The following is a 13,230-nucleotide window of genomic DNA, read 5'->3' as shown; positions in this document are numbered from 1 at the left end:
TCCAGAGAAAGCTGACCTTGCTTTGAACTGTCCTAGAGGGAAACAAGGAGCTAAGACAAATCCACCAACACGATGGGAGATTTCAGTACATTTCTCTCACTGTTGATAAATCATATGGATTTAAAAAAAAAGCGTGGTATGACAGAGTTAAACAGCAAAGTAAACAATCTTGATTTAATGGACATGTATTGAATGGTGCACACAATTAAAATGTATATTTCTTAAGTACACATGAAGTACTTACAAAAGTTGATCATAGTTTAGGCTTTAAGGCATTTTTCAGCAATTTCAAAGAATAAGTATCCTTCCACAGTCTCTAACCACAATGCATTGAAGTTAAAAATCAATTACAAAAGATAACTTGCACCAAAAAATACACATTTAGAATTTTAAAAAATACTTCTAAATAACTCAGAGTCAAAAAAGAGATAATATGGAAAATTAAAAACACTCAGACTTAAACAATAATGAAATGCTACGTACCAAAACTATGCAAGGAGCACCTTGCTGGCTGGGTCGGTAGAACATGCAACTCTTGATCTCCGAGTTGTGGGTTCAAGCCCCACATTGGGCATGGAGATTACTTAAAAATAATAAATCTTTAAAAAAAAAAAACCTGCCGGGAATAGTGCTTTGAAGAAAATGTATAGTCTTTAATGTTTCCACTAGAAAAGAAAAAAGATGGGGCACCTGGCTGGCTCAGTCGGTGGAGCGTATGATTCTTGATCACCGGACTGTCGGTTGGAGCCACACTTTGGGTGCAGCGATTACTTAAAAATAAAACCTTTAAAAAAGAAAAGAAAAGAAAAGGAAAAAGATGAAAATTAGTGAACCAGATGTTCAACCATGGTAGTTAGAAAAAGAAAACCAATTCAAAGAAAGCAAAGGGGAAAAGATAGTAACAATGGTATAGCTAACATTTCTTGAGTGGTTACTATAAGCTATGCACTCCTCCAAGTACATACTAATTCTCCAAGCACATACTCACTCATGGATGAGGAAACTGAGAGTCAGAAAGGTTAAGTTTCCCACTCAACACAACTCCATGAACATGAAGGAGCTTAAGATTTCAACCCAAGCAATCGGGCTCCAGAGCTTAAATTCTTAACTACTACAACGTTGAAAACTTAGGGAAATGAATAAATCACTAATAAAATATAATGTACCAAAGTGGACTCAAAAAAACAAACAAAAAAAGATTGGAGGAGGGTCACTCCTTTAATAGTTTAAATTGAGTAGAAATACACGTCGCGCTCTCTCTCTCTCTCTCTCTCTCTCTCTCTCTCTCTCTCAGTACAAATAACCCCAAAGGTAGACAGGCAAGAGCTTGTCTAGTGGTTCCACGAGGCTCCCCAGGGACGAAGGCTACTTCCAGCTCAGCTCTCTGCCCTCCCTTGGTATAGAACTCACCATCATGGCCCAACATGGTTGCTAGAACCAGGGTCATCACATCTGAGCAGGGAGGGAGGGATTTATAAAGAGCGTGTCCATAAAAACAATTCCTTGAATCACATGCAACACTTCTGCTTCTCTTCCATTCTCCAGACGCAGTCACATGGGGAAATCCAGCTGCAAGGGCCTGGGAAATGTGGTCTTTCAGCTGGGTATCAATACACTGAGCTAAAACTCAGGATTCTTGTTAGAAAAAAAGGAGAATGGATGTTGGGGGTGGTTAGAAATCTCTACTATATTCTCTAATTAGATATCTGAGGCTACTATACCCTTGATATCAAATCCACAAGAGGACATTATAAAAAAGAAAAACTATAGCCCAATCCAATTCATAAACAGAATTGCAAGAATCCAGTAGGGATTTATCTGAGTAGGATTATCCCAGGAGTGTCAGAGTGGTTTACATTTTTAAAATTTATTAATGTGACTCACTATATTAACAGACTAAGGGAGAAACATGTTCTACCTGATATGGAGACATATTTTAAAGCGATAGTAATTAAGATAGTCATATTAGCATAGAAATAAACAAGCAACCAATAAAAAAAAATAGGAAGCCCAATTACAGGACCATTCATGTCTGAAAACATAGTAAATGACAGAGTCAGCACTACAGATCTTTGAGGAAAGGATAGACTATTTAATGACTGGTTCTGGGAAAATTGGTTATCTAATTGGAAAAATAAAGTAAAATTAGACCCTGACGTTATACTATTTACAAAAAGTCAATTCCAGACAGATTAAGAACTTTACGCTAAAAGGTAAAAGTTTAAACCTTTAAAAAGATAACATATTAAGACATGTTTATGACTTTGCAATACAGACTTATTATATAAGAGAACAAAAAGTACTACTGATTTAAAACACTAACAAATTCTGGGAATGCAAGCTGGTGCAGTCACTCTGGAAAACAGTGTGGAGTTTCCTCAAAAAGCTAAAAACAGAACTGCCCTACGACCCAGAAATTGCACTACTAGGTATTTATCCAAGCGATACAGGTGGCTGTTTCGAAGGGACCCATGCATCCCTGTGTTTATAGCAGCACTATCGACAATAGCCAAAGTATGGAAAGAGCCCAAATGTCCATTGACAGATGAATGGATAAAGAAGATGTGGTATATATATATACAATGGAATATTTTTTTCTATATACAATGGAATATTACTTGGAAATCAAGAAGAATGAAACCTTGCCGTTTGCAACTACGTGGATGGACCTGGAGGGTATTATGCTAAGTGAAATTAGTCAGAGAAAGACAAATATCATATGACTTCACTCATATGAGGTCTTTAAGAGACAAAACAGATGAACATAAGGGAAGGGAAACAAAAATCATACAAAAACAGGGAGGGGGACAAAACAGAAGAGACTCATAAATATGGAGAACAAAATGAGGGTCACTGGAGGGGTTGTGGGAGGGGGATGGGCTAAACAGGTAAGGGGCATTAAGGAATCTACTTCTGAAATCATTGTTTCACTATATGCTAACTAATTTGGATGTAAATTTGAAAAAATAAAAAATAAAAATATTCTGCCAATGTTCACACTTATAAAAACTCATTTCAACTCAGGGCGTCTGGGTGGTTCAGTTGATTTAAGTGTACGTCTCTTGATTTTGGCTCAGGTCATGATCTCCCAGTTTGTAGGATCAAGTCCCACTTTGGGCTCCTTGCTGAGCACGGAGCCTGCTTGGGATTCTCTCTCTTTTTCCATCTGTCCCTCTCTCACACGCACTCTCTCGCTCTCAAAAAACTAAATGAATAAAATAACTCATTTCAACTCTACTTTTAATGTTCTATCTTAGGCTGGATGGTGAATACAGAAATGTTCATTATATTACTCTTTTTTTTTAAATTTTTTAAAATGCTTATTTATTTTTTAGAGAATGAGAGACAGAGCAGGAGCAGGGGAGGGGCAGAGAGAGAGGCAGACACAGAATCAGAAGCAGACTCCAGGCTCTGAGCTGTCAGCACAGAGCCGCATGCAGGGCTCGAACCCACGAACAATGAGATCATGACCTGAGCCCAAGTGGGGCTCTCAACTGACTGAGCCACCCAGGCGCCCTACGTTATATTACTCTTTACACCTTTCTGTATGTGTGACATGTTTCATAATACTGGTTTGTTTTTTTTTAAAGTTTATTTATTTATTTTGAGAGAGACAGATTGCCAGCTGAGCCGGGAGGGGCAGAGAGAGAGGGAGGGAGGGAGAATCCCAAGAAGGTCCTCAGGTGTGAGCTCAGAGCCAGACATGGGGCTGGAACTCACTAAATTGTGAGATCATGACCTGAGCCAAATCAAGAGTCCAGCACTTAACCACTGAGCCACCCAGGCACTCCCACAATACTGTTTTTAGATTGTTACTGAAAAGTAAATACATGATTGTAGTTTTTCTGGGGAGGGTCATGTTTTGTTTTGTTTTGTTTAAATAGGATTACTGAAAGGGGCAAAGTACTCCGTCTCTGAGCTTTGGCAAACACCAGGAGTGTGAATTTGCAGCTTTGGTCATGAGTAACTATGCAGCCCTACTATTGATTTTTTTCCTAGAAAATTCTAAAATATGTGACTGGTGACAGATCAAATTGTATCAAGGGATCTGAAAGGAATGGTTTCTTCTGGTTCCAATAAATCTAATTTTATTCTCTGTGTCTTCAAGGTTTTTTTTTTTTTTTTTCCAAAATGGTCCTGTATCCTGAATAGCTATGAAATCTCATTTTATTAAATACACCAAAATTATTAATACATAATCTTTCTCAAAATCCTTCAGTCTTAATGTATTTGCCTAGAGTTGCAAAAATGCACTAACATTAATATCAAAAACACTTTCAGTGAATTGCTAAATAGGAGCAAGCCCTCTGAACTGATCATCCAAAGCAATGTCTATAGATGGAGTAATACTGTTTCAATCTCAGAGTAAAGAAAGCCAGGGGCCCCGCAGAGCTCCAACACAGAATCTGGGGGGATGGTAATCAAGTCCTGAATTTCAGAAGTGAGAAGCAGATTAAGGTCTGGTACGCTTTGTTCATTTTATTTTACCTTTTCGCCCTTCAGTTTGACTTCTCATAGAGTGACCAGGGATTTCTGAGTATCTCAAAGCAGGTCAAGCGCAGCTAAGCCCTGACGTTTAACCGGAGCCCTCACCTCTACCCTACTTTTGCCTGTCCCAGGCGAAGAAACCACAACTCCCAAAAGACCCTGCGGCTCTGGGCGGAGCCTTCCCGTGAATTGGTGTTCCGTAGCCCCAGGCAAGCGGCGATTGGTCAGGTCTGGGAATAGGGTGGGGCTAAGGCAGCTGTGGTAATTGGAGCGGTGACTGGACGACCTACGCGGGCTAGTCGTTCAGGTCCAAACTCCAGCTGCAGACTGGAGAGAGGCATGGCTCCACAGTGTGTTTGCGTGCTGGCCCTGGCGGCTGTGCTGCTGCTGGGTATCTCCACAATGTCCAGATCGAAGGGCCTGGGGGGCCAGAAGCATCAGAGGGCGTCGCAAATCCCTTCTCAGTTCAGCCAAGGCGAGCGCGTTGCGATGAAGGAAGCGCTGAAAGGTGAGCCTGGGCCTCTTCGCCCACCTATGCTCAGATACAGGTCCCTCTCTCCTTGGGCCAACCTGTGCCTCCCCACTTCTACGGCACTGGGTCCGCCATTGGAACTGGAGTTCCGCCACACGCCCCAAGCCAACCCTAGCCCGCGTCCCAGCACCTCGTCCCCAGACTTGCCGATGACACTCTTGCCCCAGACCTGGCTTCTGCGGACTCTGGTGTTCCCTGCCTAGCCTGGAACCTTCCTTAGCTCCACCCTCGTCCCTGTGGCCTTGGCCTTCACCCTGGCCAATACTCTCTGTCTCAGTATTGCAATAGATTTTATTTGTACTTTTAACCTTCGAAAGTTTTCACTTCTGTTAAATCTCTGCAATATCTTAAGATAAGACTAAAGTATCTTAATCTTATCTACAGAGGAGGGAAATTGAAGCTTAGGTCAATTAAATGAACTTCCCCAGGGACCCCACAGCAAGGAGTGAGCACTGGATGATAACACCTATGACTTGTAGGATCCTCCCAGCTCCAGATGACTCCAAAAAGGGGTGTGGGGTGTTCCAAACTTCCTCTCCTGATTAAAAGACGTCTTTCCCCTAGACCTCAAACCAAGGTTAAAAACTCATTTGCTTTCTCAGTCTGCATTTTCTGGGAGAAAAAAAAGGAAAGTTTCTGTTGAGTGCTAGATCCTATGGGATAATGAACATCCTTCCTCACCACTGGGCTTAGCTCCAGTCTTTTCCCTTTCAATAAGTAGTGGATCAAAAGAAACTGCCTACATAAACATGTGCAGGCAGATTCAGGGACCAAAAGCTAACCCCTGTGGTTGAATATATATTGTGCATGTGCTTGAGCGATTGGCCGGGAGTCAGAGTAGAGCTTTCCCAAAGCACAGCACGAATAGTTAGTTCTCTGAAAGCCAGTGGACAGCTGCTCACCAGAGTCTCTTTACCCAGAAGAAAGCAAAAAGCTTTCTTATTTAAAGAACCCAAAGTAGAGACCTTATAGCCACATGGCTATATGGCCTACGTATGCTTATATGGCATACACACACACGCACACACACACAACTATATAGCCACATGCCTCCTGCTCCAACTCTGAGCACTTGAGTTCAGATTTTGAGTTTGCCTCATACAGGTTCATCTTTTTGAAACTTGACTTCTCCATCTATGTGTTGGGCTGTGACGTAGAGTTGATCCTTAGAAAAACTGATTCCAGAGGTGTGAGAAATAAGCCCACTGACCCAAAGGAGGGACACGGAGGCTTAGAGGGGAGTGAGGTGAGGCTTTCGTCAATATTCTTGCAAGAGCGGGTGTCTGATGGACAGACACACCGGGGCAGTTATGCAGGCAATTTTATCTCCTACTGCGCAACTCTCTCCACTGATTCCTCATTGGCTGAGTACTACAGAGATTATAGCCTTACCCGGAAGTCACCTATGCCCACATAAGACAAAAAGTCTGATTGGAACAAATGTACATTCCTCGAGGTGACACAGACTTCAGTTCTTTGGTGCATGCTCATTGCCAAGCCGTGAAATGGAGGGGGGGGTGGGGAAGAAGAATCAGGAAGTGAAGTGTCTAAGGGTTTGGGACTCGGTGAGGGGGGGGCGGTTCATACATATTTCCAATAGGTTGTAAACCTATTGTTAATTCACAGCACAGTTTTTATTTCATATTTCTGAAAATGAATCATCTCACTTCTCACAATCCCTCTTCTAAGTGGATTCCATTTTCATTTATAGGTTATTTTGGGCACAAGGCACACACGTTTGTTTCTTTTTTTTTTTTTCTTTTCTTTTTTTAAATTTGCATCCAAATTAGTTAGCGTATAGTGAAACAATGATTTCAGGAGTAGATTCCTTAGTGCCCCTTACCCATTTAGACCATCTCCCCTCCCACAACCCCTCCTGTAACCTTCTGTTTGTTCTCCATATTTGCGAGTCTCTCCTGTTTTGTCCCCCTCCCTGTTTTTATATGATTTTTGTTTCCCTGTCCTTATGTTCATCTGTTTTGTCCCTTAAAGTCCTCATATGAGTGAAGTCATATGATTTTTGTCTTTCTCTGACTGACTAATTTCACTTAGCATAATACCCTCCAGGTCCATCCACGTAGTTGCAAATGGCAAGATTTCATTCTTTCTGATTGCCGAGTAATACTCCACTGCATATATATACCACATCTTCTTTATCCATTCATCTATCGATGGGCATTTGGGCTCTTTCCATACTTTAGCTATTGTCGATAGTGCTGCTATAAACATGGGGGTGCATGGGTCCCTTCGAAACAGGACACCTGTATCCCTTGGATAAATACCTAGTACTGCAATTACTGGGTCGTGAGGTAGTTCTGTTTTTAGTTTTTTTGAGGAAACTCCATACTGTTTTCCAGAGTGACTGCACCAGCTTGCATTCCCACAGATGTTTGTTTCTTAAGAGGAATCTTAAGATTGCTCCCAGGATTGTTCCAAAATGTGTTTGTTTGTTTATTTGTTTGTTTGTTTGTTTGTTTTCCACCCAGGGACCTCAAGTCCTAATCTTTTCCCTCTCTGCCTACTGAATCCTATCTTTTCTATCATATTCCCCCCACCGCCACCCCCACCCCCACCCTTCGAAAACGTGACTCCTAACTGCCATTAGGGATTGGGACGACAACCGATCTTAACTGCTTCCTGCTGAAAGGGGGGGATGACAGGGGTATGGCAGTGAGGGCAGGTTCAGAAGTCCATCCAGAGGTCCAAAATAATGGAAAAGTATTTGGAATGTCTGGGCTAGCAAAATTTTCTTATTTTTCTGATACATGCAACAGCTTCCACAAATGACATACAAAAAGATTATTAGACTAACAAGCGTTAATATTCCAAATGCAATGTCTCCTAGGGAGGAGGTCACACTATGGGAAGATGCATTGTAGCCATCCACAAAGTCCCTGACCTGTCTGGTCTTTTTATTTTTTTAATTTAAGTATAGCTTTTCTTCCCTCTTCCATATTTATTTGGATCTTGTGATATTGTTACTTAGAATAGTTAAGCATTTGAACTAGTTTTTGGTTCTCAACCCTCAAATCTTCCTTTGGCCATCCAATTTCCAAGGAACAACTCCATGAGGTGTATTCAATTTTACCTCAAGGAAAAATTGATCTTCTATATCCAGATTACTGTACGTTTAGACAACTGTTTATCTGTCCTGGAGCTAGTAACACTATAGTCCCTAATTCAGTCATAATTGTCTCTTTCTAGCAAGGGAGTGGGGCTCTCTGGCATTATCAAAAAAAATGTGGAAAAAAAAGTCTCCCCATATGCACCCCGGTGGCTGAGAGAAACGTTTCAACAGAAGTTTTCTGGAGACGCTGTAATATGCCGTGTTTGGATGGCTGTGGCCGGGAGTGGAAAGGAGGGACACAAAAGGTGATTCCAGTGTCAAGAAGGAAATCAACCGGTTTTCCTTCTGCTTCCACAGTTACCCAAGGCTCTGGATTTCCAACAGTTGGTTCAAAAGGAGCCACCGTGAAGAACCCCAGGCCCATCAGTCTCTTTCAGGGACACTGGTTATCTGAGCCCTTGCAGACTGAGGTCCCCAAGGGCATTCAGATTTTCCAGTGAATGTCTCCACACAAGGGGCATGGCTTATGGGGTTTCGACTTCTGTTGTCCCCTCTGACATTCTTGTTTCTGGTGCCGTGATCGGCCACATAAATGGCACTTGGTGCCAGAACCTCGGGATGTCTAATCTGACCTAGTGCATAAGGCCACGACTATGGCCTTAGATTTTTTTAAAGCCTCCTTTCTTGTTCCTTATTCTCCTCTCTATCTCAGTTGTAATATGCCCAATTGGTAGCTCGTAAGAGCTTCTCCAGGGTCCCTTCCGGGCCAACAGCCAATTTTTGCAGCTTCTTTCAAACACCTGGGGCCAATTGAATGACAAATTTGTCCTTTAGAATCGTCTCAGCTTCGGGGGGTATCAGGGAGATAGCCGTATATTTAACTTTAACCTTTCCAGGAAGGCCACCAGGCTGTCATCCTGTGTCTGTAAGATGGTGGCTAACTTAGCATAATTTAAGGGTTTAACCTTAGATTTCCTTACCCACAAAGCTTGGAAGTGGCAGCAATACCCTTCTCCAATGGGACTATCATAGTCCCAGTTAGGGTCTTGGGGCAGAACTGCCTGAACCCCAGTAGGGAACTGGGAGTCCCTATAGGACCTCCAGTCCCGTGAGAATTAAGGAGTTGCTCATCCCCGTATCTCTCAGCTGCTGCCAAAACATCACGCTTTTCTGTCTCATGAAGAGTCTAAATCAATAAAAGCATTGTATCTTTCCGAGTCAACTCAAAAACATACCTAATATTCTGAAAAGCCTCTATATACTTATCTGGATCATCAGAAAATTTACCTATTCTTTTACCTGTCTTAAGTCATGCAATGAAAAGGTTTCTTGTAAATCTTATCTTGGTGGTGCCTTCCCGTGTTTCTCCTTCCAGCACTCTAGCTTCTTGTGGTGGCAACACACCTGCTACCTTACGGGGAGGGCCTGGCTAAGGTGGGCAGTAGGGAGCAGAAGTGCACGTTTTTAAGTCTAGATCGAGGTCCCGAGGAGAAGAAGGTTGGGGTAGAAGACTTCCCTTCCTCCTTTTCTAGGTCTGCTTTGGGTACAGGCAAGGGGACGTTAGTTCCCTCGCTTCATCATTGTGAACCCTCGGAAAGAGTTGCCCATAAGGCCAGGATCGACCTTACACATATCTCGATTTTCTCTTAAGGTCCCCAGAACACTGAACATAGGAGATTTCCCCCCGTTTCCCCTCACGTTTGCATAACAGGTCAAACTGTAGCATAGCATTACAATTGATATTTCCCTATGGCCGGCAGATTTCCTCCTCCAGTTTGTATTGGGGCCAAGCCTTGGTGCAAAAGAAAATGAACCACTTTTTCTTTAGGGTTTGTGGATCAAAATCATCCCAGTTTTTCCGAATACATCCCAAAGGAACATTGGCCTTGGTTAGGGATTTGCCCATCTATAGGGAAAAGAAGGAAAAGGCATCCCTTATCTCAATTTCCTATAGCTAGCTGGGAGAAACCTCATCTTGACTCTGACTGCTGGCCAGCAAAAGCCTCATCCGTAGGCCTCATGTTTTGGCTGGCTATCCAACTGGAAGTCGAAAGTCCTGTCAGTCTTGCGAGGTGCTGGGAGTACTTGCTCTTACCCAGCCTTGACCCTACCACCGAGAGTTGACCCGTCTTCCCCGGTTTCTCCTACCCCTCCAGTTTCCTCCCTGTGGGACTTTGGGGTATTGACTATGACCAAGCAAGGTTCCCTTGGTTGTCGAGGGATGCATTAATTTTATTTTGGCCCAACAGAAATTTACATATCAATCATAATAAAGCTGTTCCTCTTTATAATATATTTTAAAAGGCTGGCAAAAACCTTTTCCTAAGGATAAAAGCGGGCATTGCCAAGGTCTATTCCCTTGCCTTTTTTTTTTTCCAGCAACACCCACACAAATATGTTCCAGCCATGTGGGTGTCCATTTAAAGTCACTAGATTGGTACAAGTCGGCACACACTGGGCTAAGTGTAGCCAAATGAGTCCCATGTATCCCGGTAAAAGCCCTTCATGTGTCATCCCTCACATGACACAGGCACCCATTCCTCCGCCCTGCAGAAACAACACACATGCAGAGCATTTGGAGGCCGCCAGTGAGGACACTGCTTCCATCTGCCCAGCCTTTGGATCAAAAGAGGGGCAATTTCAACCAAGGCTTGAGCAAAACAAGTCAAAAGAGAGAGCTGCCCTGCCCTTTTGGTTCAAATCATAGTCCTTTCCATCTTTTTGTGCAGACAAAGGAGAAAAAAAAAAAAAAACAAAAAAAACTTTACCCTTTTTTTTTTTCCTAAAAGCATTTTAACCTTTGTCCATCCTGACCACATATAAGATTCCTTTCCAAAGATTTCCTTTCACAAACCTTCTACAACTTTCCTTTGCATTTAGATTTTGTCCCAAGCCATTCCTCTCCAAACGACCAGTCTCAGGACAAAATTATTTTCTTTTACCTCCAACAAAAATGTATTTCCATTTTTTTTTTGTAATTTTTTTTACATAGCTACTTTTACGTACAAAGTTGCTTTCCTTATTTCCATCAGTCTTAACTGCATCTAGCAGAATTTTAACTTTTAGAAACCCTAGTCTCCAGTGAAAAATAAGTAGTTGCCATTTGTGAACTGTGATTTATGGCAAATTTATGAATCTATCAAGCACAAAGCATGTTTACCAACACACCCAAATAGCCTGTTTCTCTACAATAAGAACTTAAAAGCACAAACCTATGTTTAGCAATCAGTGTTTTAGCATTTTATCTCATTAGGTATCCAATGGATTTAATCCCTTGTATTGTGCAAGCAAAACTTTAAAGTTTCAGGCTATCAAAGACTTTGAAAGCTATCTTAACAATACTCACCCATGAAAACTTGAGATAGAATAAGCCATCATTTTAAGTCATTTTGTTGCTAACAAACTGCAACAGAGACTACAGGAACTCATTAACCTTAAGTAAACCTGGTTAATAAAACAAAAACATCAAGGCTGCCATGAGTTCCTTGAGGAAGGTCACACTCTGAATATTTCAGGTGTCAGGGAGCTGCAGGGAGATTTATTTCAGCTACATTTCTCTTGCCTTTGTTTTCTTAATCATTTTCCACCCCGAGGGGGTCCTCTATTTCTCCCTTTCCTTTCAATCATCTTCTCCACAGTAGTTACCATAATCTTTACTTTCTGGTTTTGTCTCTCCTCATCCCTCTTTATGAATCTTTTGTACCTCCCTGAGCAATTCTGTCCACCTCTCATTCCATCCATCCACCTTCTATAACTTTCTGGAAATATCAGGCCAACTTCTAGTGACAAAATGAACCTTCAGGAGACCTTGCCCCATTGGGTCCTCCGGATCTAGGCCTGAATATTTCCTCATTGGATCCCTAAGCCTCTGTAAGAAATCAGTTGGGGTTTCCTCCTCTTACTGTATCCCAAAAGCCTTACCAACATTCTGCCATCTTGGAGCTGATTCCCTGATTCCTTTGATTATTAGCTCTCTTAAATCCTACATCCTAACCCTGTCCCAAGGATCATTACTGTCCTAATCAGGGTCTACATTGGGAAGCTTTTGTTCAGCTGGCTGAACACCCTGGCCAGGAGAATAAGTTTCATATTTAATGCTGATAACTCTAAACATATGTCTATCTTAGTTAAACAACAAACTTGCCAATTAGTTTTTAAACATTGACTATGTTCCATCTGCATCCGCTTAAAAGTCAATCACTTATTCCCCATTATCAGTTTTTACCTGGGACACCAGTGGGGGAGATCTGAAGTGGGCCACCCAAGTGGCTGCTCTTTACTCCTTGACATGGAGGGTGGGAGGAGCCAATGGTGTGGGAGGCACCAAGGAGGGTTCGGAATCAGTTATGCAGGCCGCACCCTCAGGTGGTGCAAGAACAGGAGGAGAGGGAGGGGAAGGCAGAAGAGGTGAGGTGCTAGCAGAAGGCAGAGAAAGAAGATTCCCAGTTCTAAACCTTGTCAGCTCAGAGGGAGGAGCAGACGTCCTGGGTTTTTTTGTTTGGTAGGTTTTTGTTGATTTGTTCTTCCAACTGAAGTGGAAATATGGAGTCTATGTCAGACCGGAGAAGACAGGGAATTTCCCCAAAACAAAAGGAAGGAGTTTCGGCAGCTGCTTGGGAGTACCGCTTAAAGACTCCCTCCTAGTGTAGACTAACCACAGACAACTGGCTCTAATTATCATAGTCATTAACCCAGGAAATGAATGAGAGAGACACCCCCACATACAGCTCCTCCAGCAACCTCGGTTTTTTTGGAGGCCTGTTTAGACAATCATCCAATATATCAAGAGGGAGTTTACTAGCCAAACACATTTGGGCAAACACGTTCCTCAAAAGGCCCTCAGTTCTGGATCCTCATGTAGGGCCAGAAAGCCTGGACACGGGGTACCTCAGTCCATTTGCCCTGTTTCTTACAGAAGAGGTCTGTATTAAAATTAGTGTCCCGTTAATTTACTTCATCTCCTAGGGCGTGTTGACCGACCCCAGTATTACAAAAGATCAGTTTTTTGTTTTTTGTTTTGTTTTGTTTTTTAGATCTTGCAATCTGAACTGATTCCAGTGCGTTAAAAGGCATCCCAAGGGAGAGTCCTTGGTGACTGAAGAAGATCCCTTGTTTCCTCAGTTTCAGAGACTATAATCCCTTT

The 13,230-nt window shown here is 42.3% G+C and overlaps 1 protein-coding gene and 1 long non-coding RNA gene across 4 annotated transcripts in view; one reads left to right on the top strand and one right to left on the bottom strand.

Annotated features, from left to right (window-relative positions):
* Positions 1-150: 150 nt before the first annotated feature.
* LOC123382751 lies at positions 151-4,736 on the bottom strand. Its single transcript, XR_006591627.1, has 2 exons — positions 4,489-4,736; positions 151-1,635 (listed from the first exon to the last, which is right to left on the bottom strand). It is a non-coding gene; the product is annotated as an uncharacterized LOC123382751 (long non-coding RNA).
* A 14-nt stretch (positions 4,737-4,750) lies between these two features.
* PM20D1 (peptidase M20 domain containing 1) overlaps positions 4,751-13,230 on the top strand; it is a 34,589-nt gene continuing 26,109 nt past the window's right edge. Inside the window, exon 1 of one of the 3 annotated variants that reach the window (XM_019822127.3) lies at positions 4,751-4,996. In XM_019822127.3, the coding sequence (XP_019677686.2) occupies positions 4,828-4,996 (169 nt within the window). In that variant the 5' untranslated portion in view covers positions 4,751-4,827. The remainder of the gene's footprint in view (positions 4,997-13,230) is intronic. The other 2 variants (XM_003999420.6, XM_045048681.1) reach the window with 2 other exon arrangements.

This window comes from Felis catus, chromosome F1 (assembly GCF_018350175.1).
Source record: "Felis catus isolate Fca126 chromosome F1, F.catus_Fca126_mat1.0, whole genome shotgun sequence".
In the NCBI taxonomy this organism is placed as follows: Eukaryota; Metazoa; Chordata; class Mammalia; order Carnivora; family Felidae; genus Felis; species Felis catus.
This window is presented reverse-complemented; position numbering and strand designations above follow the sequence as displayed.